The sequence below is a fragment of the Telmatherina bonti genome, assembly GCF_933228915.1.
Source record: "Telmatherina bonti genome assembly, chromosome: 5".
NCBI lineage: Eukaryota > Metazoa > Chordata > Actinopteri > Atheriniformes > Telmatherinidae > Telmatherina > Telmatherina bonti.
In genome coordinates this window covers 31,874,655-31,899,326 of record NC_136623.1, presented here as the reverse complement: position 1 = coordinate 31,899,326, position 24,672 = coordinate 31,874,655, and the positions used below count along the sequence as shown (strand labels likewise).

The window sequence follows — 24,672 nt, the reverse complement described above, 5'->3', positions numbered from 1 at the left end:
GGGCGTTGATTTTAATTCCCTTAATCTATCCGAGAGTGTATTTTGTAACGTTCATCACACTCATGGACGAATATGAAGATGTTAACTCAGTTTCCTCTATTTAACTCCATGATGATGTTTTGTTTACATGTTTAGTGAAATTAGATGCTTTATAATTATTTTGTCATGGAAGGTGTGTGATGATTTGCCTGCATGTTATATTATACCATGTAGTTCTTTTTTAAAAATCGTTTTATTTCTGTGAAGCATGTCATTTGCAGTCTCTATCAAGCTCATCAGCTCCTAAACAGACTGCATTATCACTGCATGTCATCCACTTTCACAATGGGATCTGAAACTAAAGCTAAATTTCATTAAACATGGAGGTTTCCAAACTAAACAGATCCTGTTAGACAAGTAAAAACCACAGCTAACCACTCTGATGATCCCTAGAATTACCTTCTATATTCTCTGGTGTAAAAGAGATATGAAAATTCTTCTTTTTCTTAGAAAAACAAAAGAAAAAAAATTGTTGACCAATGTGAAGATGCGCCGACTGTCCCAGTGAAGGAACGCAATACATGAGAGGAAATGTCCTCTGATTTGTTCACATGCCTCCCTTTGTTTACGTCTGACTTCACAGCCATTTTAATGACTATTGTCGGGCTTTATGAGCTGAGCTCTCCTGACAATAACAGAAGTCGTTCATGCATTGCAGCCACAAAGCCAACAAAAGATTTTTTTTTTTTTTTTTGTCACATTCTGTTCAGAAATGAGATCTTGTTTTGTTTAATGTGGCGCTCCTGCAGTGAAGGAAATGTTTTCCTCCAGACAAAACAAACAAGCGATCATCCAACTTCAAACCCCCTTTTTTTTTTTTTTTTTTTTTACAGATTTTCCCCAACAGCTTCCAAAAACGTAAGATTTTCCCCGCATGGTTGAGTAATTCCTAAAAGAAAACCTCATTCTGAACTTGTCAACAGCTCCGCCTTCGCCCACCTGCTCCCAATCTCACTTTCGTTTTTCTCGTTCTTTCCCCCTTTGGACTTGTCAGGAAAGCCTGAAACCAAGAGTCTAAAGCACCTACCTGGATGTTTGACGGTGATTTCTCTCGGATGAGCGTCAGCTGGTGCAGCACAAAGGCTCGCTGTTGTGCTGCTGGTACCAGCCTCTCCTCTCCTCTCCTTTCCGCTGAGCGCAGACTGACGACACAAACCACTGGACGAGAAGCAAGACCACTGCGCGCACAATGTGCCATCCCCAGTGTGTTACATAACGCGTGGTGGAGGGAGGGCATTACTTAACCACTGAAGCCCCTCAACCATATGGGTACACGCAGAACACGGACTGTAGACGTAAAGCCCACGGTTCTCTCCACAGATTTACTCCTCAACATTGTGATCTTGTAGGGAAAATATGCAAATCTCCACATTTTCAGATAAGCTACAGTATCCAGAATGTTCGGCACTCTATAGTCTGGAATATCCTTTTTCTAGGACATGTTGATAAAGTCCCATGATAATCATAACAGCTAGTGTGTACACATTGTCTTATTCAACACAAATAAAAGGTCTTTGCGACACGCATGAAGGCAAACATAGCCTGCAGTTTGCTCTCCATGGTGCTGAAATCAGGGCGGATCCACATTTCTGTGGATGTGCTCTTTAAATGTCAGTCGTGCCCATGTTAATAGGTTCTGTGAAGGGGAATAAAAAAAGAAAACACGACCAGCTGCTGTAAAAAAACAGACTGACAGTCATAAAGCAAGGAGAAAACTGGCTATTTCTCCTGGAAATAACGTGATTATCTCGCTCTTTTTTCCCCTTACTTGTGTGGATGTTCATACTTGAGCCATTTTTATTTAACATGAACTGGATTTTGGGAAAGTCTGATAAAATTATAACATGGTAACCTCTTTATTATTTCTACTTTTCACATTTTTCATTTAATTTTGAAGGTCCATCATCTCGACAACATGTTGCCTGCGTGCCTTCGTCTCCCTCCCAGTCCTGACTGGTCCGTTACCACCACCAGCCGTCCATCAGCAGAACAACATGAAAGCAGAGGCTGAAGAAGGCACGTTTATTAGGAAATTACAACTTGTGCACAATATCATTTACAGCATAGCTGATTTTATACCATAAAAACCATGTAAAGAAAAAAATAGGAATAAATAAGAAACAAAATAAACAATATGAAAAAAGAAAGTCAAGGCTCATGTTTTAATTTACAATAGTGAAAAACAGTAAGTGTGGCAGAGTAGAAATCTGAAAAATGAAGTCATTTCCAAATGAGTTTGGCTTAATGAAATGATTTTAGGAAGTTTGATGTCCAGGTGGGGGCTGTAAAAGCAAAAGCTTGTTCCTGAAACACTGCATAAACCTGGTTCACATTGACCCGAGGCATCCAGGAGCCCCATGAGGTACAAGTACATCAGAAATGTGTTCGGGTCCATTTAGTGTTTTATATAAGAGTGGGATTTTAGAAATCTATAGTTTGACACATAAAGAGCCAGTTTAGAGTTTTAAAGACTGCTGCTGTGATGCTATTTCTGACTGTGGATGAAATATCATATCCACATTCTAGCAGACTGCAGGTGTGTTAGGCATTGCCTTTCCTTTGCATTCTGGCTCAAGTCCCTGGAAATCCCAGGCCAAGTCCCAGTTTAACCCTCCAATTGCACTATAAATGCAAAGAAAGAATTTCTCAATTTTGATTAATAAAAGATTTATTGTTTTTGTTGTTATTATTATTATGATCTGAGACCATATATATATATATATATATATATATATATATATATATATATATATATATATATATATATATATATATATATATATATTTATACATATATATAAAGTTGTGCTCATACCTATCCATAACCTTTCATCAAGGAAGGAAAAGAGTAATATATTGCACTTTTTTTTCTTATTGTACTTTTTCCACTTTTCTGTTGAACAGTGGGACAAAATACCTGCCAACAGGTGCAGAAGCCTGACTGAGAGGAAAAGAAAACACCGGACTGTAGTGGAAACATTAAACAAAATATTAGTTTATGAGTAATGTAATATATAATAAATTATCTTATTTGTTTGCTTTTTAAAAAAAAAAAAAAATTTCTATCGAACCAGAATTTGAAAATAATGTAATGATATTCATAAAATTTTTATTTATTATTACTTTAGTAAATTTCAGCTTATTTTACAGGCAGCTGTTTTTTCCTTCCTTGATGAAAGGGTATGAATAAATATGAGCAATGAGCACTATATAAATATATATATATATATATATATATATATATATATATATATATATATATATATATATATATATATATATATATATATATATATATATATATACACACACACACGTGATGTATGATGTATGTATAATGTGCAGTTTGTAACAAGCTGCTTCAATTTCCCGCCTATCGTGAACGATACATCTTCGCCTCATCCGCCAATTGAGGAGCCATGTTTTCCTCTTCTTGTAATAGCTGACAACGGCCAGTAGAGGACGCTCTAGTTGTTCAGTTCGCTGCTGGTGAGGATTGAACTCTCCATCAAGCCAACTTTACGTGTGTTAACTTCGTGCACATTTCAAAGTTATATTTAAACCCAAGAGTCCTCTGGGTTCGGGTTATTTCATCACATTTCTGCTTCTAAAGGGTTGAGTCTGTCTTGGTGTTAAATTTTTAAAGAGAAATTCCTGCACTCCACTGATTCATACCAAAATCCTTACTCAGTTTTATTTAATGCCCTCATTATAAAATATTCCACAGATGACTGTAAATATTAAATCTACTGAGGTAAATATGGGACAATAGGGGATGTTTCTTTAAAACTTTATGATGAACTTCGCGGTGAAATCTAACCTGAGACTGAGTTTGGGTTCTTCAGAGCGTCTCTGTTCTTGTTGTTTTTGCAGCCTTTGTATCACTAAGTGCAACTATGTGCTACAAGGAATATAGTAGGATAAACATCGTTGCAAATAACAAGTGTTTTCAGTTGAATAAAAAAATATTTAAAATCCTTGCTCGGTTTGATATTTGAGATCTAAAAGAGGTGAAGTTTGTGTGTGTTTGCATGTGAGAGTATGCGCAGAAGTTTCAGCTAAACCCAAACTTGGCCACACTGATTTGTCCCCTGCGCATCCACGCGACGGTCCGTTGGCTGCAGCGCGCGTCTGTTCGCAGGTCTGTGACATGAAATTGTTTGGGAAGCCCTGCATTTGAGCCAACAAGTGGGCGTGTTTCTCTCTGCCCCAACAGTCTCTGCTCTTGTGTGGAGTCCAGAGCGAAAAACGCACTTCTTCTGCTGCGAGCAGGGAGCGCAAAAGTAGCAGCTCTCCGACTCTGACGCACACACCATCTCCTGATCTGGCGGACCCCCGATCCTAGCTTCAACCGAGCGCAGGATTATACTTTTTTTTTTTTTTTTTTTTAAATTAAATAAATAAAAAAAAAACAAAAAAAAAACAATCGAGCTTTTTCCCATCTTCCAGCCATGGACGCATCTCGAGGCGTTACGCTATATCTGGGCCTCCTCCTTGTTTTCCTTGGGAATATACCGTGTTTCCAGTCTGCTGCTCTCATCTCTCCCTCTGCGCCGAGGAGGAACAGGGAAGCCAGGATCTCTCATCAGCACGGACAAAGGTCATCCAAATTCTTAAAAGACATCTTGGCGTCTTCGCACCCTATCGCTGGACATCACAAAGAAGACCTGAAGGACACTATTGTTCCGCATGAATACATGCTCTCCATATACAGGACATACTCGGCTGCAGAGAAACTCGGACTAAACGCGAGTTTTTTCCGCTCCTCTAAATCTGCCAACACCATAACAAGTTTTGTGGACAGAGGAACAGGTTGGTTTCAGTCTGCCGCCGTCTCCGTTCGTGCACACAGGTCTTGCGTAATTCTGCGGCACTCTTATCTTCCCCTTATAGAACTAAACGGCATGAAAACAGTCGCGCGCGGCACGGCACGGTCAGCTTTTACGCAAACGGAGCGCATGGACTCAAGTTTACGCGCTCAAAATGAGATGAAATCCTAACAAGTGTTAAAAGAAGTTGCGAAAGCGGCGGATTTAATAATGGACCAAAGTCTTGCACAAAGTGCTGTCTTGCAGCAACGTGGAACTTTTGTCCCCGCGTGTATTAAGCTTAAATTAACCTCAGGGTAGCGCGACAATAAAACACTAATTGAAGCTCTCTCTAAATGAACGCTGTAAATCACTGTCCGTGCACGCAGCAGCAGAAAAAGTGCACAACTCCAAGCTTCTACATGACTGCAGAGCAAACTTTTTTTTGTTTTGTTGTTGATCCCCAGTCGAAGCCTTTGGTTGTTTCATTTGATTTATTTTTCACCAAGCTTCAAAAATACGTGTTTCAGATCCAAGCAGAGTCAACCCCCCCCTTTCTAAAATCCATCACTTATTAAAAGATTAAATCTGTGTCCATGATGGTGCCCGCTTCGGCCCGGCTGGAGCTGACAAAGGGGAGCCCGGGGCGCAGAGCGGGTCGGCGTGAGGAGCAGGTGTTTGGGTCAGTTCATGTGTGGAACCAAACACAGGACAAACACAAACACGTCCAGTACACACAGGGTCGAGTTAATCTTTGAGGGAGAGATAAAAGCTATCTTTGTTTTGTGTTCCCTCGTGTCTGAAACACTCCAAGTTTCGGCTCACACAAAGAACATCCCGAACCGGAGCCGGTGGCGTGAAGCAGACATGAGTGAAAACGACTTTTTTTTTCTTAATTTGCTTGATTAAATCGTATCTGTCTGATTTAATCCAAGAACCGAGAGTTATTCTTTAAAACGAAATACATTAAAGGAGAAAAAAAATCCCCTTAAAATATTTTTAAAAAAAAATGCTTTTCGTAAGGAGGAATTGGTGTTTTGGGTTAAAAACTCGACGAAGTTGCCATTTTTTGCAGTGTGAGCCGTTTTGATTAGAAAAACGCCTCCCTCTCTCCTGTGATTTTGATGTGATGTGTCACTGGCTCTGACCCCGAGCTGGACCCTTCTGAGAGCTGCTTGGCATCGAACGGCTGACTGGAGTATTTGAACTCGGTGATCTAATTGAGTGTTCATGTCATAACATATCAAACACTGTCTATTCTCCCATAATGACCCAGCTCGGCCACGATGGGCACATCACCAAAAAGAAAGGAAAAAAAAAACGAGGGAGGGGGAAAAATGAAAGAGCACTTCCTCCTCTGTGAAGTGGTTTGTATTTAAAAAAAAAAAAAAAAAAAAAAAAACACAAAAAAAAAAAAAACCCAAAAAACTGCCGAACCTCCCTTTGCGAGCACCACTTTAATTACGGAAAATTATTTTTTCCTCCCGTTCTTTCAGCTCAAGTGCCTTTTGGTGCCTTATGGGAGTCCTCCCAGCATCCCCGAAGTGTTGCTTTGCATTACAACCTGAACAGTGAACCTCAAATGGGACTTTTTAAAAAAAAAAAAAAAAAAAGAGCTTTGACGCTCAAGAAACAACTTTTGCGTCTTTTGCGCATTAGTCACTCCAGTAAAATCTCTCTAAAAAAAAAAAAACCTCAACGTCTTGCTTAAGCTTTTTTTTGTTAATAAATAAATTGTGCCTTTAAATCCAAGAGTTCTGTTTTCCTGGAGATCAGAAAAGCTGGAAAAAACAAACAAACAAACAAAAAAAAAAAACCCGAATCTGTAAATTACTTCTGGCACTTGGGGTCACTCATTACAGCACAGATGCCTCAGACTAAAGTCTCATTCTTTTTCTCTAAACAGAGGCATAAATGACAAAAACATGTCTTTTTCTTTGTTCTAATGCAACCAGAATGGTCAAAGAAAAAAAAAAAGAAGAAAATACTGCTTTTAAAGAAACACTGTAATCCTAAATATTTGGTCTCAACAACCTGCCGTCAAGCTTCTTCACCGCAATGGAATGAATTGCTTTTGTTTTTATAATAATAATAATAATAATAATAATAATAATAATAATAATGATAATAATAATCTCCAAATCAAGAAAAAGTTGCAGATAAAAAAGAGGAAGCCTGTCAACAGAAATAAGTCGGCAGCTCAGTCAGGCAGGCGCGCTGGTTTAAAGGGGGAAAGTTGTCGTTGGCAGGATGAGATGAAATCTAAGAGGGGAAGTGCTTTAATGAGGAGGATGGGAGTTGAGAACTGTTAATTATTTGGTGAACTTGTATTCGATTTGTTTGACGGCTGATAAAAGAAAAAACTAATGCAAACCAGACGTGCAAAGTCGCAGAAAGGAGCACGAGGTTTCAATCTGCTTTCGCTGTTGGACTCGGCAGGGTTTCACAGAAGGGACCCGGCAGCAGGATTTAAAAGAAAAAAAAAAGAAAAACTTATGCTGCAAATGATGTCACGTGGGGGTGTTTCCGTGTCGAGACAGCGTACAGGCGGAAGTATACTTCTACACCTACTACTACTACTACTACTACTACACCTGGTTGCCTAGACAACCAGGCGATGTGACTTTAAAACGAGGGAAAAAAAACAGACACAAAACAAAAAAACAAACAAAGAAAAAAACGATAGTCAGACCACATTCTTTTAACGCAAATGATTATCTCTATGAATAATAATTGAGTTTTTCCTTGAGAAAACTCACTGTCAGTGTGGAGAAATGACCAGAGCAGCAAATAAACTAGAAATTCTTCAACATTTCTTTCCTTATTCAATGTAAAATAAAAAGAAAGCCACATCATCAGGTGTTGCAGCTGTATTTCTAGCCTGGACTCAGTCCTTTTTTTAAAAAAAAAAAAAAAATATTCTAACCTAACATTTGTGACGGTACATTTTCCACATCCAGCCAACTTCAGCTCCTTTCAGGCTTCTACAGTCAGTGTTATAATCCCGCCTCATTGGGTCGCCTGGATGAAACACTCCCAGGCCTCCCGTGGGTCTTCCAGCGGGGAATAATGCATTAATTGTGTATTGTTCAGTTGAGTGTACAGTATGTCGCCTCTGGTCCGTTGTGTCTGGCATCACCCAGGACCCCTTCACATCACTCGGCCCCTTTGTTATTCTTTCTTTCTTCTAATTCTAAAAAAAGTTCTGAAAAAAAAACAAATATTTTTTTTGTTAATTTAAAAAAGGAGCAAGTTTGTCTATATTCTGTCTGAGAAGTGACAAATAATTATGAGCCTGTAAATATACTATTTGGACAACAGGTTGCCAGAAAAGTATAAAATAAAGTTATATATAAAAAGAAATGAATTAATGTGAGAGGCAATTAGCCACAATGGAACAAGTAATATTTAGGTGTAATGACATAAAACGTACTTCATGCAATGATTTAATAAAACCTAATTGTATTTATTTTTTCTTCTGGTGTACTTTAAATCAAACATCGCTAGCTCAGTCCTCCGTTTCACTTTTAGCATTTTAAAGTTAACTTTATTATCAAGAGAGCTCTGAATGAGAAACTGGAGGAGAGCAAAGTCATGGTCAGCTGTGAGTTTGTCCTTTCGCTAAATGGAGCACTTGTCAGCTGTGGTTTGTTTCAGGCAGGTTCAGGGTGGACATTTGAAAAACAAGAAAGAGAAAAGGCCTCTGTGGTAAAAAAAAAGAAAAGAAATAAAAAAACGACACCCCCCCCCCCCCTTTTTTTTAACCCCTTGCCTTCAACCCTCCTTCTCCTCTCTGAACACTGTACATCCTAAGTGAATCTGACTGCAATTATTTTCTTCTTTTATCCTTGCAGACAATCTTTTGCACTCTCCTCTGCGAAGACAAAAGTATCTGTTTGATGTGTCAACCCTTTCAGAGAAGGAGGAACTGGTCGGAGCGGAATTAAGGATATTCAGGAGAGCTCCGGGTGATTCGCAGTCCTCCCTGCAGACCACGGGGCTCTACGACATCCAGCTGTACCCCTGCCACTCCGACAGGCTGCTGGACTCCAGGTCTCTGGACCCGCTGGACTCCACCAAACCTGGTTGGGAAGTTTTGGACGTGTGGGAGATATTTAAAGCTCACCAGCATCATCATTATCATCATCATCATCATCATCATCATCATCGTCATCGTCCGCCTCATCAGCAGCATCAGCAACAGCAGGTGAACCAGTTGTGTTTCCAGCTCAGGGTGACTTTGGGTAAATCAGAAGCTGAGGTTGACCTGAGGCAGCTGGGGCTGGACAGGAGCGGCCGGAGCCAGCAGGAGAAGGCCATCCTAGTGGCCTACACGCGCTCCAAGAAGAGGGAGAACCTGTTCAACGAGATGAAGGAGAAGATCAAATCGCGGAGGTCTGTCGGTGAGAAAGTGGGGGCGGCTGTGGTGGAAGGGGGGTCGCTGCCGACCAGGGCTTTCAAAGGAGAGGGCCCCCGGCGGAGGAGGAGGACGACGCCGAACAACCGGCACGGGAAGAGGCACGGGAAGAAATCCAAGTCCAGGTGCAGCAAAAAGGCGCTGCATGTGAATTTCAAAGAGCTGGGCTGGGACGACTGGATCATCGCGCCCCTGGACTACGAGGCGTACCACTGCGAGGGTGTGTGCGACTTCCCCCTGCGATCGCACCTCGAACCCACTAACCACGCCATCATACAGACTCTCATGAACTCCATGGACCCCAACAGCACCCCACCCAGCTGCTGTGTCCCCACCAAACTCAGCCCCATCAGCATCCTCTACATAGACTCGGGCAATAACGTGGTGTACAAACAGTACGAGGACATGGTGGTGGAGCAGTGTGGGTGCAGGTAGCGGTGCCATCACACCAGGAAAAAAAAGATTTTAATTGACAGATTTTTTTTTCTTAAAAAAAAAAAAAAAAAAAAAAGAAAAAAAAAAGAAAGAAAGAAGGCAACGTCCTGATGGCTCCAAGGCTGAAGGTATGAAGTCCTCACGGGTCTGAAACGCTTTTACGCACGACGCGCCTCGTTTATTCAAAAGGGATGCGCACACGAGGGACACCATCTTTTATTTATTCAGTCACATTTATTCACACTCTTTGCCTTAAAGTGTTTCCGTCCACGCAACAAGCTGATCACTCATCAGGCAGAATTCTGTTTTCCAACAAAGAACGGGTGCATGGTGTGTGTGTGTGTGTGTGTGTGTGTGTGTGTGATGTGACTGCAGGCCAAGATAGGACCCCGCTTTTTTTTTGCTTCCCTTTTTTTTGTCCGAGCGTGCACCTGTTCGTGCCGAGGCCGGAGGACAGTGGGATCTGCCTGTCAGCAGGGCTTTGTTGCAGTTCTCCCGCGTGATCCTGCCAGCCGGGCCGGACTCTTTTGGGTATGTGCATCCAGGCCGCAGTGGCCGCTGTCCAGCTGGAGTCGTGTCAGGCCCGAGCAAGCGCCTGCTTTCCAAACAACAACAACAACAACAACAACAAAAAGATAAATAAAGAAAGAAAGAAAGAAGAAAGAAAGAAAGAAAAAGGGGTTGAGGGGTGAATTTCTAATCTACCAAACAGAAACACAGACTGGTCTGACGAGAGGAGATAGGATGGTGGTAATGCCTTCAAGAGATTTTTTTTTCCTTTTCTTTCTTTCTTCTTTTTTTTTTTCTCTTTTGCATAACTGGAAACCAGTTAAGAGGCGCTGCGGACAGAGGGGACACGTAACCAGACTCGTGCCTAACTGAACTGGGGCCCTGTTGTATAAACCATAAAGAAGAAAAGCACACGACTGAGGCCAACTTTGATTTCTGCATCTTTACGAAATGCACTTCCACATCAGATTGCGCCACGGACAGGTGGCCAGCCGGAGTTTCTCTTCTCTGATGATGAAAATATTAAAAAAAACAAAACAAAAGACTCGCGAACGAGACAATATTTAAATGCACATTAGCTTTGAATGCACTGCTGTTAAAATGTTGTTGTTTTTTTTTGTTTGTCTCAAGCTGTAAATATTTGTACAGTGGAAAACTTTACAAAGTGCAACGAATGAAGAAATGAGCAAACGGCCTTTCTTTGTAAATATACTAAATGCACTCAAATCGGTATAATTTCTATTCTATAATTATTTTATTATTTGTGATGTACAGAGTTCCATGATAATCATATATTTCTTACATTGATAAGAGTAATTTAAGGTGTCTTCAATATTTTACAGAGGGTGGAAAATTCCATTATTAATGTCTACCTCATAAATGCATATAGGATCTGAGTTTGAGGTGCATTCAGTTAGAGTATAAAGAGCTTTTACAATGATATATAAGATCATTTATATACATATATTACTGGATAATATTCCACACCATTACTGTACAAATAAAATTCAAAACCAAGCCTGGGACTTCTTATGATTAATGCCCCTATTTTTGTCTTTATTATGTGTATAAGAGGGTCATATATTATATAATATATATTATATACAAGAGGGTTTTTATTGTCTTAGAAACACACAACTCTCAACTTTAACACCTGATAGTGCAGAAGAAGCCTGCAGATTGCCTTCTGGTTTATTTAGGTTTATAAAGTTGTTTGTAGTATGTAGTGTAAATCCTAAAGCCACGCAGGATTTCATAAGATAGACTTTATAGTTCCAGCAAAATGTCCAGCATTAATATAATGTAACGTCATGTGAAAAGAAAGAAAACACATTTAAAACCTGAACTTGTATGTATCATGGTAAATACTAATCATCTGGTCCATAGGCTTTAAAATAAGGCAAATACAACCTCAAAGTAGCATTTTAAACCATGTCATAATTATATATATAAAATAAAAACAAAGCAGAAACACTTGCATATCCTTACTGCTTCCACAGTAATTAAGAGGAAAAGCAGCCAAGGAGGAAAGACATCAGCAAGTAAGGCCATAGCCAAATTATTTGGAGTCTTTCCTTTTATAATAACTCATTTCCTTATGATTTATTCACATGTCAAAAATATTCATGACAGATGCAATGTTTTCCAGGATTTTCCAGGAATTCCAGGCCCCAGACTGTGCAGTGTTCAGACACAAGGCAAAAAAGCTAAGAGCTACACGTCGGTAACTGTGTTGAATGTTAAAGTTCATGAAAATACTTTTTAAAAACAACTAATGATGGACTGGCAATCTGTCCAGGGTGTACCCCTCCTCTCACCTGATGATTGCTGGGATGGGCTCCAGCTTCCCAGCAGCTTCTAATTGGACTAAGTTGTATAGAAAATGATTGAATGAATAAGTATGACTTGGAAGCACAACCAAGAGAGAGCTTCCTTTTCACCAAAATAACAGCAGAGTTTAGTCATTGAAAAGTTGCATCCAAACAAACCACATAAATTTCCTCAGGAGAGACAAGATCAAAGAGGTGCTGTTTATCCAAAATACAGAGCAGCATATCTGGTGAAAACTAATAAATTCATTCATTCATTCATTCATTCATTTTCCGAACCGCTTATTCCAATTCAGGGTCCAGCTTCCCCGTGACCCTGAATTGGAAAACTAATAAATACACAACACAAACGTTTGATCCCAACTGTCAAGCAAGGTGGTGGAGGGGTTAGCATGTGGGCTGGTTTGCAGTAGCAGGAACTGGACATCTTGCAGTCACTTAGTTATACATTAACTCCTCTGTATACCAAATTTATACAAAAGTCAAACGTGAGGCCATCTGTTCAACAGCTATAGCTCGCTGAATCTAGGTCATGCAACCGGACAGCGACACCAAACACAGCGGCAAATCTCCAACAGAATGACTGTAAAAGAAAAGAATGACGATGTTGCAGTGACCCAGCAAAAGTCTGGACATTAGTTCCAGTATGATACTCTTGTGAGTTCCCAACAAAGCTGTGTTTAACAAATGCCTGCAATTCACAATGAACTGAAACGACACTGTGAAGAAAATGTGTCAAAATCCCTTCAGAATGATAGAGATCTGTAACATCATACTTATTTCAGCTAAATATGGTTCCACAAACTATTAAATAACGACATGTAGCTTGAATTTCATCCAGTGTCTCTGCACTTTGATTAGGTTTTAGGTTAGTTAATCATGACACGTCACGTTGTTAAGCTGAATTTGTATTTACCTAATTTTGGCATCCATTTTTGCATGACTATAGTGATAAAAGTTCAAAATATAAACATGTTATTTTCCAGTAAGATGACCGCGGTGCATCTGGACCACATGCGCCTTTGCCCTCGGGTCAAATCCATCCTATTGTTAGCCTTTATAAACACCTTCTCATCATAGACAACAAATGTAATTATTGAGTGACTGCACCACAAAAACCACATCAACATATGGCGACCATCCAAGTAGAAGCAAATCCACAAGCTGACTGTCACTGATATGGCACCAAAATGTATGAAATCTCAGCTGTTTGCCAATGAATTAGCCCTGCCTGGGTCAAGTTTACTTAACACTTTAATATTTCCCAATCTGCAGATGAAAACAAAACAAAAAAGTTTGAAAGAAGGGATTGCTTCCATATAAGCTATAGTGGCCTTGGCCTGGAAACAATTAGGAAATTGCTTTGAAATGTTATATGTTGTTCAGGCTCTTGTACAGTATCATGTCACTCCCCACATGCTTGCTAGGAGGAAACAGAGGATGCTAAGTGCACTCTTTAGCGGCCGTTGCAAATGACTGACACAACAACCATTCCCCTGAGTACAACCAAATGGCCCTGCAGGCTAAACGTCTGGAACACCAGGGCCAGGGTGCTACTAGAAACCACGCTATTCCTGCTGCTTGCAAGTGCATCTTGTCCATCACCCTGAAGCTCTTTTCAGCATCAGAACTTCAAGCTCTGCTTCTGATTCTTCATTAAAGAAAAGCTGTTATGTTGCTTGTGCACATTTCCAAGCAACCAGGCTATAAACTTGTGGAATAAACCTTTACTTTTTGATTTATTTTTATTTGACAACTTCCCTGCTCTGCTGGGCACTGGCCTGGAGGTGAGGCTGAATGTTAAGGGAACAGTTAAATGGTGATGAAAGGGAAAGGAATGCTTTGTTTACCAGCTTCAATCCCTCACTCTTAAGTTAAATGTTCCTATAAAGTTCTTCATCACAACTGCCTTATTGTCCCTCCATCCACACTGGGGCAGAGTGCAAAAAAGAAAAAAAAAAAAAAAAAGAGTGTTGTGTTTATTTGAAATGCGGCCCTAATATATTAGTCTAAGTGAAGCAAATCTGGCAAAGAGAGGGGTCTTTTTCATCAGACGTGGAGAAATGTGGAGAATGTATAACACAAATAGTCTTGACACCCCACATCTGTGCATGGAGGCTCCTCTTTCGAGAGGCTGCATGAAGATCTAGGTGTTGGTTTAAGTACAAACACCAAAATTTGAGAGAACGCCTTAACGGCTCTGTTATCAGCGATGTCCTCACCAGCCTCAGGAAAGACATAAATCAAACTGATCTGTCAGACAGGGAACACCTCGAAGCAAAAAAAAAAAAAAAGAAAAAAAGAAATAGTGTTAAATAGACATTTAAGAGTATTAGAGAATTTATTGTAATGGTTTAGACACAGTTTAAATGTGGAAGGGAGGACAGAAACGAGAAAACTGGATGCTGCCAAAGCATGACTTTCAGACTGCTACTGATATAATCCAGCAAGAAATTTCATTATTTATTTTTCACTGACTGTTTCTCTCCTCACTGACTCTTTTTTTCTTCTTCTCTTTTTGCCTCTAGAGGGGTCCCTCCTTCTCTGGTTTCTTCTACTTCCCAGCATTGTATTTTGCAGATATTGTGGTTTCCTTTCTGCAGCCCAGGCAGAGCAAAGTGGTGCTTCTCCAGGCTCAGACAGATGCACGCTCTTGCATGCGTATAGACGTCAACAATAAGTGTGAATTTGCACGCAGTATTATTTGGGGAGGGTGTGACTGCATGTATGCGTGCGTCTGTCAGTGTGTGTGAGTGGACAGAAGGGCAGCAGTGTACACAGATGGGCAGCTGAGTGGTGCAGGAGGGCAGCAGATGCCTGAAGTGACCCCTACTGCTGCCTTCCATTCAACCACTGGCTTCAACACAAAGAAAAAGGCCGGCCCCAAACATTAAATACACTTGCTTGTGCCTTGATGCCAGAGGTCACGTTTTTGTTTTTTTTTTTTTCTCTCTCTTTCTCTCTCTCTTCTAGGGGTCATTTTTGGACAAACAAAAAAATATGTTTTCTTTTATTAGAAGGAGAGCGTTAAAATCACCTGCCAAACAAAAAGCAAAAAAAGTGGTAAAATAGTGGAAGCACTTGGCAGATGCTTTAAAAGCAGATATGGGTAATAAACCACAGCCATGGGGGAAACAAAAGACTGGGGTGTTTTCCACCATTCAGGCATCTGCCTATCTTGTCTGCTGCATCTTCCTCCATGGTGCAAGAGAGAGCCATCCCTCCCTTCTGTCAGGCCAAACGGCAACAGGAAGGCAGCTCCACTTCAGCAGAGATAACCTGCTAATTGCATTAAACTCATTCCCAACTGGGCTTTTGAAATGTGAGGATGAAACCAGCTTCCTGCAACTACGAGCAAAATGCTTCATATTTGTTGCCACAGAAAAATATGAAATAAACTGTTTTTTTTTGTTTTTCTTAAAAAAAGTGCTATTAGCTCGCTGGTGTGCCATTAAAGTCAGAAAACAGCAACAGCTGAAGCTGATAGATCTGCTTTAGAGTACCTGTCCAGAGAAGCCAGTTTTTTGTTCTGTTTATTTTCTAAAGGAATGTCTGAGGGTGCCCTTTCACCCCACCTCATCCATTTACTGCCCCTGGTCTATGTTACAGATGGTGACCTGAGCCCTCAACATCCCCGATTAACAAGTACACCTTCAGATTCTCCTGCAAATCTCAACATAAAGGGAGATTGTCTTTTTTTGTGTGCTTGCACTCCATCTTTTTGTCTGTCTTTTTTTGTGTGAGGCCGTGAGAGCGTCTATGCGCGCTGGTGCGGGGGTCTGAATGAGCTCAAGTCAAAAGTAAATTTGCTCAGTTAGCTCTGACAATGCTGATGTTTTGGAGCGAGGCGAGGACATGACCTCGCTGCCAATTTACACCCGCAGAGCCTTGTGGAGAGCTGAAGGAGGGATGCCGGATGACGACGTTCGCTGCTCCGGATGCAAATGCTTTCGCTTGCAAAGGTGAAGAAGATGAGAAAATGGAAGAAGAAAGCCAGTGTTCATTAAGTTTTTCACTCCTTTACTAAAGGCATACCCTCCTTTAAAAGAGACATGGGTGGTATAAAATAACAGGGTTTTGAGTCTACATTGTAAAATGAGACCGATAGGCAAACAAACATGGGACAGGGGCAATGAGGCAGCAAGACGAGGATCGAACTCTGGGAGGGAATTGGGTGGGATGAAGGGAGGAGGGTTTGTGGGGTGCAGGAGGACTTGATGGACAACTCCACAGCTTGGCAAAGGCAGAGCTTTCACTTAAAAATGGTGCCTGGCCTATCTCAAAAGGTCAGAGCCCAGAGCACTAACACACTACATTAATCATGAGAGGCTGAGGCTTACCTGTCTAGTGTTTCAGCCGTGCCGTACAGTTAACCTCAATTATGCTTGATTACGAGGTGTGGAAGACGCAGGGCTCGAGCCAGGCCGCACAAACGATCAGGCATCAATAATGCAATCTCAGATTAGATGTGCCCGTCTGTCAGTGAGCAGAGTGGATGCAGTGGCCTTTCAGACAGGAAGGATCAGGGTCAATGAACAGGTAAAAGTGGATTTTTCTTTCTCCTTTTCTGGGTCCAATTTAATTTTCCTCGTGCTCAGCTTAAAATCCTCAGAGTGGGTTCAAGCTCAGCGTATGCACACAGAGACGTATGCGTTAGAGACACAGCATTATGTGGCGTACCAAAGAGAGCTAAGGGCTTCATGCTGTCCCAGCACCCCCCCCACCCGACCCCTTCTTGGTAATTGCCCCATTATGTGTTGGTGGTGGATGGAGCCATTACAGATGTTTTATGATAGGACCATTTTCATTTTGTCTTCCCAATGAGGGACAGATTTATGGAGCAAGACTGTCTTCCATTCAAGGGTTAAAAAACAAAAAACCCACTGTAATATTTCCATACACACACACATGAACAATGGCTGGTGTTAACCCACACTGCAACATGCATGCTCATATTGTAAATTCACTGCATAATCTATCAAATTACAGCCATAACTCGGAGCCGGTCGTGCCCTCCCGTCACCCAGTGCACCACCACGCCTGGGTTGTTGGCAGGAGCTTAGGAGATGAATAAATGTTTGATGGCCCCGTGGAACAGGGCACACTTCCAGGCCACTCGTCAGTGTGTCCCACAAGTGTGAGACTAGGGGGATGGTGGGGGGAAATTGAGAAGGAGGTGACTGGGTGAAGACCTCTTCAAAGAGTCCCTGGTCTGTAGGGAGTAAAACCTCAAGTAAAACCAAGTCGGACACTTTCTCACCAAATGTTATCCTACTAAAAGAAAACCATCATAAAGGGCAAAGCAAACACCAGTTAGCTTTTCAGAATTAATCTCTTTTAGCTCGCACTGGAGCGTTTGAAGTGTTGAAGACTCTTTGGCTGTGTGGTTTGTTTCCAGAGGCTGTTTTGGTGTGGTTCCCCCAGAGTTCCCTTTTGGAAATCAAAATCTTCAGCTTGGTAGCTTTTATGCCAAGAAAAATATTGGTCATAAATTGGTTCCTGAATAGGCTGTCTAATTACAGGGCTGCAGACTGAAAATCCACCCCGCGACTTATGGCTGCAATTATCAAGGTTAACAATAGGGATGCTGTGATATAACAAAAAAAAAAAAAAAGAGAGAAAAAATAGAAAGAAGGAAACTTCGAAAGAGCTCAGCTTGTTTATGGCTGAGATGTTCTGAAATAGGAGCAGATCCCCGTCTGTGTCAACAACAGTTTTCTTTTCGGGCACGAGCTGCGGAAAGTTGTCAGGTACAAGTCTTTTAACAAACAAGGTCAGCAGAGGAACACTCATTATTAATCATTTACCAGAGTTGCACAAAGAGAGCTGGAGAGAACAGATAGCCCAGAGAAGCCTGGGGTTTGTGACTGGGACACCGCCTCATCGTGTTACACACACCGTCCACTGTGTCCACAATTCCCGACACCTCGCTCCTATCAGCCCGACCTGCTCAGTGGTGATTGATTCGCTCATTGTGACACCTTGTTGTCTAATTCCTGGATTTACCACCATGTGACTTCGGTGAAAATCCCTGTTGTGGTTCCAAGCAGCAATTTTCTGACTGCAGCTGTTTGAACAACTTCAGGGAAATCTGAGCTGGCTTAAAAAACTGGGTGCGTGGATGCGGAGTTGAGCGAATGATGTATGACTGACCAAGTCCGAGGTTAGTTTCTGTCAATTCTCTCAAATACCGCTCCTTATTCACTAGAACATAAATTCTCCCGCTCTGGCATGAGGAATGGAGTGAGGTTTGTTTGACCAGATGTAACTTTATCAGGGACTCTCTCTCCCCCTGCTATTCTTGTGTCTCTCACATCTCCGAGCTCAGGCACAAAAAGGGGAGCTCTCACACAATATTTCTGTTTGCCGTAGTCTGACCTCTTTGTGAACTGCGGTGAAGTGAAAGGCACTTTCAGCCGGGGGGAATCGGATGGCAGTAACCATATGCCTTTCAACTGATACAAAGGTGGGAAAGGGGGAGGCCACGGGTGAGTGTGTGTTGGGTGGTGTTGTGGGGGGGAGTTGCATGCTAGGGTGAAAAGGAAAGTGCCGTGCCGCATCTTTTTGTGTTGGTAAGTGGTGGCGGTTTAGGGTCGGGGGGCTTGGGATGGGGAAGAGAAGGTGGGTGTTGGCTGGATGTGGTGCTGAATTCAAGGCAGTGTCCGGCTGATTGGCTGTTGGGGGGGGGGGCTCTTATGGATGAGTGCAATGAGTAAACAGCATTCCTTTCTCTCTGTCTGACCCTCTCTTTCTGCGTATTTCTGTCCGTCTCTAGCACAGATAAAAGTCGACTTCCAGACGAGGCTTTTTTTCTGCTTCTTCACATGTTTTGAATTGCTCAAGTTTTGTAAATGACTGTCTTGTCTTCTCACAAGTGTTCAAAAGAAAAATAAAAAAAATACAATAAGCAGGCCATCGGATGTTTGTGAGCTATGTCAAGGTACCATTTTTGGGGTATTGTTCCCACCGGTTCCCCTTTGGGCCCATTCAGAGTGCTTCCATGATCATAAAACATTTAAAGAACTGGAAATGTCAAAGCTAACAACTCCACTGAGACATGTTGAAGATGTATTACCTGCCATTAAAGCAGAAGTTGTAGTCAATCTGTCAAAACAGCAACATCAGGCTTTTGTGCTGAGGGAACCCTGCTCTGTCATACACACAATCATGCATCACATCTGCACAAAACACAACAAGGAAGCTGGAGGTGAAACACAAATATTACGTATACAGGTGTGTAGAGTCTAATTTGACCACAATTAGATCTAAATCTGTGTGCCAGTATCTCCAACGTGAGTGGATTACCATAAACTAAGTAAAAACCTTTTACTAAGTTTATAGTTAGGATTTTAAAATCCATCAATTAAATTTCCATTTACTAGCAATCCCATCTGAAGTGATTTGCAAAGCTTGAATTTTTCTATTAAAGGTGCTGCAAGTGACAAAGTCAATGTTTAGTGAGAGAAAAATGTAACATATAATTTGAATCTTTTTTTCTATTGGATTCTAATCACTTCATCAAAATTAAAAAAGTGTTTTTATTGTCATTGAACGAACCTTTTCTTCCTAGTTAATGTGGGTCCACATACATGGCAGCTAACATGTGCCACCATTTTACTACGGTGTCTCTGAATGGACAAACAACTCTGTGTGTGAAGTGTGAACCCTCCCAGCTTTAAAACTACAGAGTTAGCTTTGCTTGATAGGTGCTGGAGCACCGTTTAGGATGAAAAATGGCTCATAAGACACATAGATATACGCAGTATACATGTACACATTTTTGAAGTATTTAATTAGTATTTAATTAGTATTTTGTTAGACTGGATCCAGTCGCAGATGAAAACATGAAATCAAACTGACGGACATCCACAAGAGGAAAATGGAGAGAGCGTTTCTGCAAGCATAACTTCCGTCAATGAAAATATTGTTTCACGGATTCTTGATTCATACTGGGAACAGCCGATGGCTCACGTCTTTATAATGTTTGTAAGGTTGCAAAGTTGATTCCACTTCCACAAATGTATTTGTCTCCTTAAAACACACAAATACCTCATAAAGTAAACCTTTCTTTAACTTCCATTCACCCTTTCTCACTCACATCTTCCGACATAAATCAGAATCAGAAATACCAGTCTAACCAATAACAACCTTTTTTCAGAATTTGAACAAGTAATGGAGCTAAAATCTATTGTTTTTAGCTGGCTGTTGTGTGTAGGTGACTACTGGATGAGTTAACACTTCATTCTCAGGTTTATTACTTCCTATTTACTCCAACAAGACATCTTGTTTAATAGAATACATAATTTTAATTGTACTTTTCATAAAAGTATGTCATTTCTAAATGATGCAGAAATGTTTCGTGTTCAGCATTTTTATTTGTTTTCGCTGTTTTCTGTTTTTTTTAAATCCTATTTTATTTAAACTATTCCAGATCTATTTGTAGATCTTCTTCACATCACATTGCCTTGTTTTTCAAAAATGATGACACGGCAGAGTTCAGCTGAGTTTTCAGCAGGTCATTTTCCTTCAGTGTCCAACATTTGCTCTCTCAAAGACTCTTTTTAAGTTATTGAAATTAATCAGTCCTGTTAAGTTGAGTGAATTCTGGCAACAATTAAAAGCAACCAGTAAAATTTAAGAGAATGTCTGAGAAACAACAAGAAACAAGCATGGAATCTGGAGCTGACATGGATTCAGCGTTCTGGCTCCACAGGATACTCCAGCATGTGTCTCACATCTTAAAACTGAGCTACTTGCGGAGACATAAAACTGTTGACTGTCACATTGTGGGGAGCCATGACACTCCTCAACTCCAAATCGTAAATCTTTAGTCAAGCCAGTTGATTTTAAGAAATGTTAAAGCTTAGGATCATGTTAAGGTTAATTAAAAGGCTTGAAGTGATGGAAATGCAGATGTGTGTGAGAGAGATCTGATGGCAGTTCTCATTCAGTTTTCTGTCCCTCATTTTCTGACTACACTCCAGTGGTAATGTTAAGTCCCAAAACCCTGAAAATTAGTGTAGTTTTCTGCTCATGTAGCCACATTTTTTAATGTTGCATTGCATCAGCATTAAACTTTTGTGTCATTTTATTCTTTTTAAAATGTATTTGTACCCATTTATTTAGTTTGAATAAATCCCGACAGTCAGAGTGGATGGTCTGATCCAAGACACATATACTATGACGCATAGCTTTTCATGTGGCGGGCGCCACTCAAATGCATTTAGATTAGTATAAATGTAAATGGCTTAATGAGATACAGAGGCCAACATTTTACAGGATGAAAATGAAGCAAATGTCTTATCAGTCTGAAATCTTCCCCTCTCTCTCAAGTCCAATCTTGATACATACACACACACACAGACACACACACACACACAGACACACACACACACACATCTTAAAATGATTTGCTGTCTTATTATCATACAGTGGGTAATCTCTGTGTTTGGTTACTGTAGATTTAGGGAGCCAGCTTGTTTAGTAGGAAAGCAGAACAGACAGGAAGAAGGTCTGTTACAGAAGCAACATTAATCTGTTCCTCTCGGCGCTCTTTGAAGAACAGCGGCAGCTATGACAGGCTAAATGCTTCCAGAGATGTCACATTTCCACAAAATCTAGAACGGCTCTTGTGAGCACTCATCCTTTCATGTTTGATTGTGTGTTGGAGATCTTATGATAAACAGACGAGGGTGGTGGTTGTGAGGGGGTGTGTGGGGGGGTTGTGGACGGGAATGCACACTGTTGCTTGGCTTACTTCACCACCGGATCCAGATGCTTCTGCAAACGACCTCTTTGTCTGCTTCAGAAGGGTTCGCTATGAACGTATGGATGAAGATCCGGGGCTCTTCCTCCTCAGAGTTCTGATTGCACCGGATTTGATTCATGCAGAAATTTTTTTGTTTTTTCTTCCACCTCTGTCATTCAGGCTCATATTTGTCCTAAAAATGTACATGCACAGACTGACATTGAACAGATGCTGCTGGTGGTACAGTAAGCATACAAGATGTGGTTCATCGCTGTCATATTGGAGCAGAAATGAGCAGAGCAGGTACATTTAATACTGCAGCGTCTCTGCTTGCCAAACACACTTTCTTCCTGTCTGTCCCTCACCCTCTTTGCTTTATTTCTCCACAGTTTTCTTCCCCTAGTTGTCAGTCCTGCTTTGACATCTCTTCAAGCGCTGTTTAAGTGTTTTTGTGTCTCAGCGCTCTTAGGAAAGTCGTAAAGTTGCTTGTGGAGAAAACAGAGCTCTCCCAGCTGAACTCCAGAGGAAAAGGGAACAAACTGAAGCCTGGGGAGGAAACAGAGAGAGAAGAAATAATGATGTGCTCATAAAAAACATTATAATAAAAATACCAGAACAGTAGTGAAACATCTTTCCAGCATCTTCAAATGAAAGCGCTTCACAAGCTTCTGCATTGATGGATACAATTTCATGACAAAATGCCAATCACATTTATATTGCATCCCTTCTTCCTTTTTGGATCAAATGAATAGTTGATTAATATAAAAACTAAAGTCTGAGGTGACAGGAATTGTTTATTTATTTTTGTAAGCAAAGAAAACATTTCCAAGCCTCTTAAATGAAACTTGAACCTCATGGGGACATGAAACAGCCTCCTGTTACATTCAGCGACTGCTACTGGCATGCACAGATAAAACGTGCACAGATGCAAAGCATTTGTGCTCATAATCCTCCACCTCTGGGGAAGTTGGTGGCAGTCTTCTCATGGTTTGAGGATGGTGCGGTCACAGATCTCCTGGTGGGTTTGGTATGAGCCATTAGGAGAGGAAGAAGGAGGAGGAGGAGGAGCTGGCAAAAGATGAGGAGGTGGAGAAGGAGGGCATTCCTGATTTCCAGCCAGGCTGATCAGTAAAGAGTCTGCTCCTCATCTGTCCCACAGAGGCAATGCTCTGTGGAGCCTGCAGGGTGTCCTGTGACTGGCACATCTAGTTAGTGTGGGGAGGGGGGGATGAGAGAGCCTGAAACTGAGAAAATGAGACTGGGAATGCTGGGATAATTTGTTCTCAGGACTGCAGCTCTGTTGTTTGGTTTGAACTGGGATGTTGCATCGTTTCAATCCATATAAATAATCAACTAAAACCACGGGAGAGCCGCTCCATCTTTCACTGTCCAGTGATTTGGGACATGAAAGGACTTTTTTGGGGGGGTAAAAGTTTAGCCCATAATTCATGGCACGTTTAACCCATAATGTACAGCGCTTCCTGTTACTGGGTGGGATCACACATGGATCAGAAATCAGATCCTCAGGAAATCATGTCCAGTTTCTGAAAACTGTTTCAGCTGAACGAAGCCGGCAGAAAAGCAGCAACTCTCTGTTTTAAATAAGCTCTGTGAATGTTGATGTTTTCTCAAATCGGACTTTTCGCATTTACTGAAGATGACGAAATGGAAAAACAGCAACATTCAACATTTATGATGTCGCATTTATTTGGCGTAACAATGACAAAACTTCCAATTGTCTGCCAAAATGACAATTATGTGCACACACACACACGTGCCTTTATCATAACAAGATGGGCCCAGAAAGTCTCAACAGAGGAATATAACTAGAGAATAAATTGGAATGGGGAGCTGGATACCAGTCGAACAGATAATTAAAGAACTTAGGCGGGTTTTGGGATCTTCAAGTCCTAAAAGAAGAACTCACAATTCTCTGCTAAAGAACTTTAAAGCCGAATAATGAAAAATATCACTTTAGAGTTGCTAGCATGACCAGAGGTGTACAAAGTAGAAGTAAAAAGTAGAAGTAAAAATAAAGTAGAAGTCCTGCCATGTTTTTGCCCCACAAAATGAGACAAGCATTTTTCCATCATCTGTGTTTCTAGTTTCCATCTTTCTTTTATGCTTCAGCTTTTGACCACCTGTCTTTACCAAATGTCTTTCATTTATGTAGTTTTTCAAGAAAGTTTAAATCAAATCAAATCAAAGTTTATTTAAAACAAGCTTATCTTCACCAAAGTGCTTCACATAAAAGACAGATAAAATGTCATGGGTTGTCATGGTGCCCAGTTTTATTTAGTATTATCCTCCATTGTGTTTTTGGTTTAATTTCCCATTTCCTGTTCATAAGTTCACCTGGTTTCATTTAGTTCATTCAATCCACTTGTGTCTTGTGGCGTTTGCTAGACATATACCTCTTGGATTCAGTTCTTTCTTGCCAGTTCATTGTTGTTTAGTTGTCCACTGTATAGTAATCTTCCTTGTAGTCATTCCTGTTGGCCTTGTGTCTGTTAAACATCCTTACCTACATCCCGCCGGCCTCCTGTGTCTTTAGCTCACGCTTAAAAAGTGTCAAGTCGTGTATGGAACTCAGTCCTGGAGGTAGCAAGTTCCACAGTTTTGGACCGACAATGACACTTGGCTTGAGCATCTTGCACAAATAAAACAGTGCAAGGCCATTCAGAAGTTTAAAAACAAGAGAATCTTCTTGAAATCTACTCTGAAATGGACTGGAAACCAGTGCAGGGAAAATATAATTGGTATGATGTGGTTGCATAATGTGTTAGGAGTGATTATATCAATTTCAAATGAGCCGACTTGCCTCCGATGGTCAACGTACGATACATCTGAGCTAAATGCTGAAAATGTCTAACAAAGCTCCTTTAC

General features: G+C 41.0%; 1 protein-coding gene across 1 annotated transcript; it reads left to right on the top strand.

The window, feature by feature from the left end:
- Positions 1-4,487: 4,487 nt before the first annotated feature.
- gdf6a (growth differentiation factor 6a) lies at positions 4,488-9,699 on the top strand (the record flags this gene model as incomplete). Its single annotated transcript, XM_079240009.1, has 2 exons — positions 4,488-4,851; positions 8,702-9,699. The coding sequence occupies exons 1-2, from the start codon at positions 4,491-4,493 to the stop codon at positions 9,697-9,699; spliced, it is 1,359 nt and encodes a 452-aa protein (XP_079096135.1). The 5' UTR covers positions 4,488-4,490.
- Between the last annotated feature and the right edge of the window lie 14,973 nt (positions 9,700-24,672).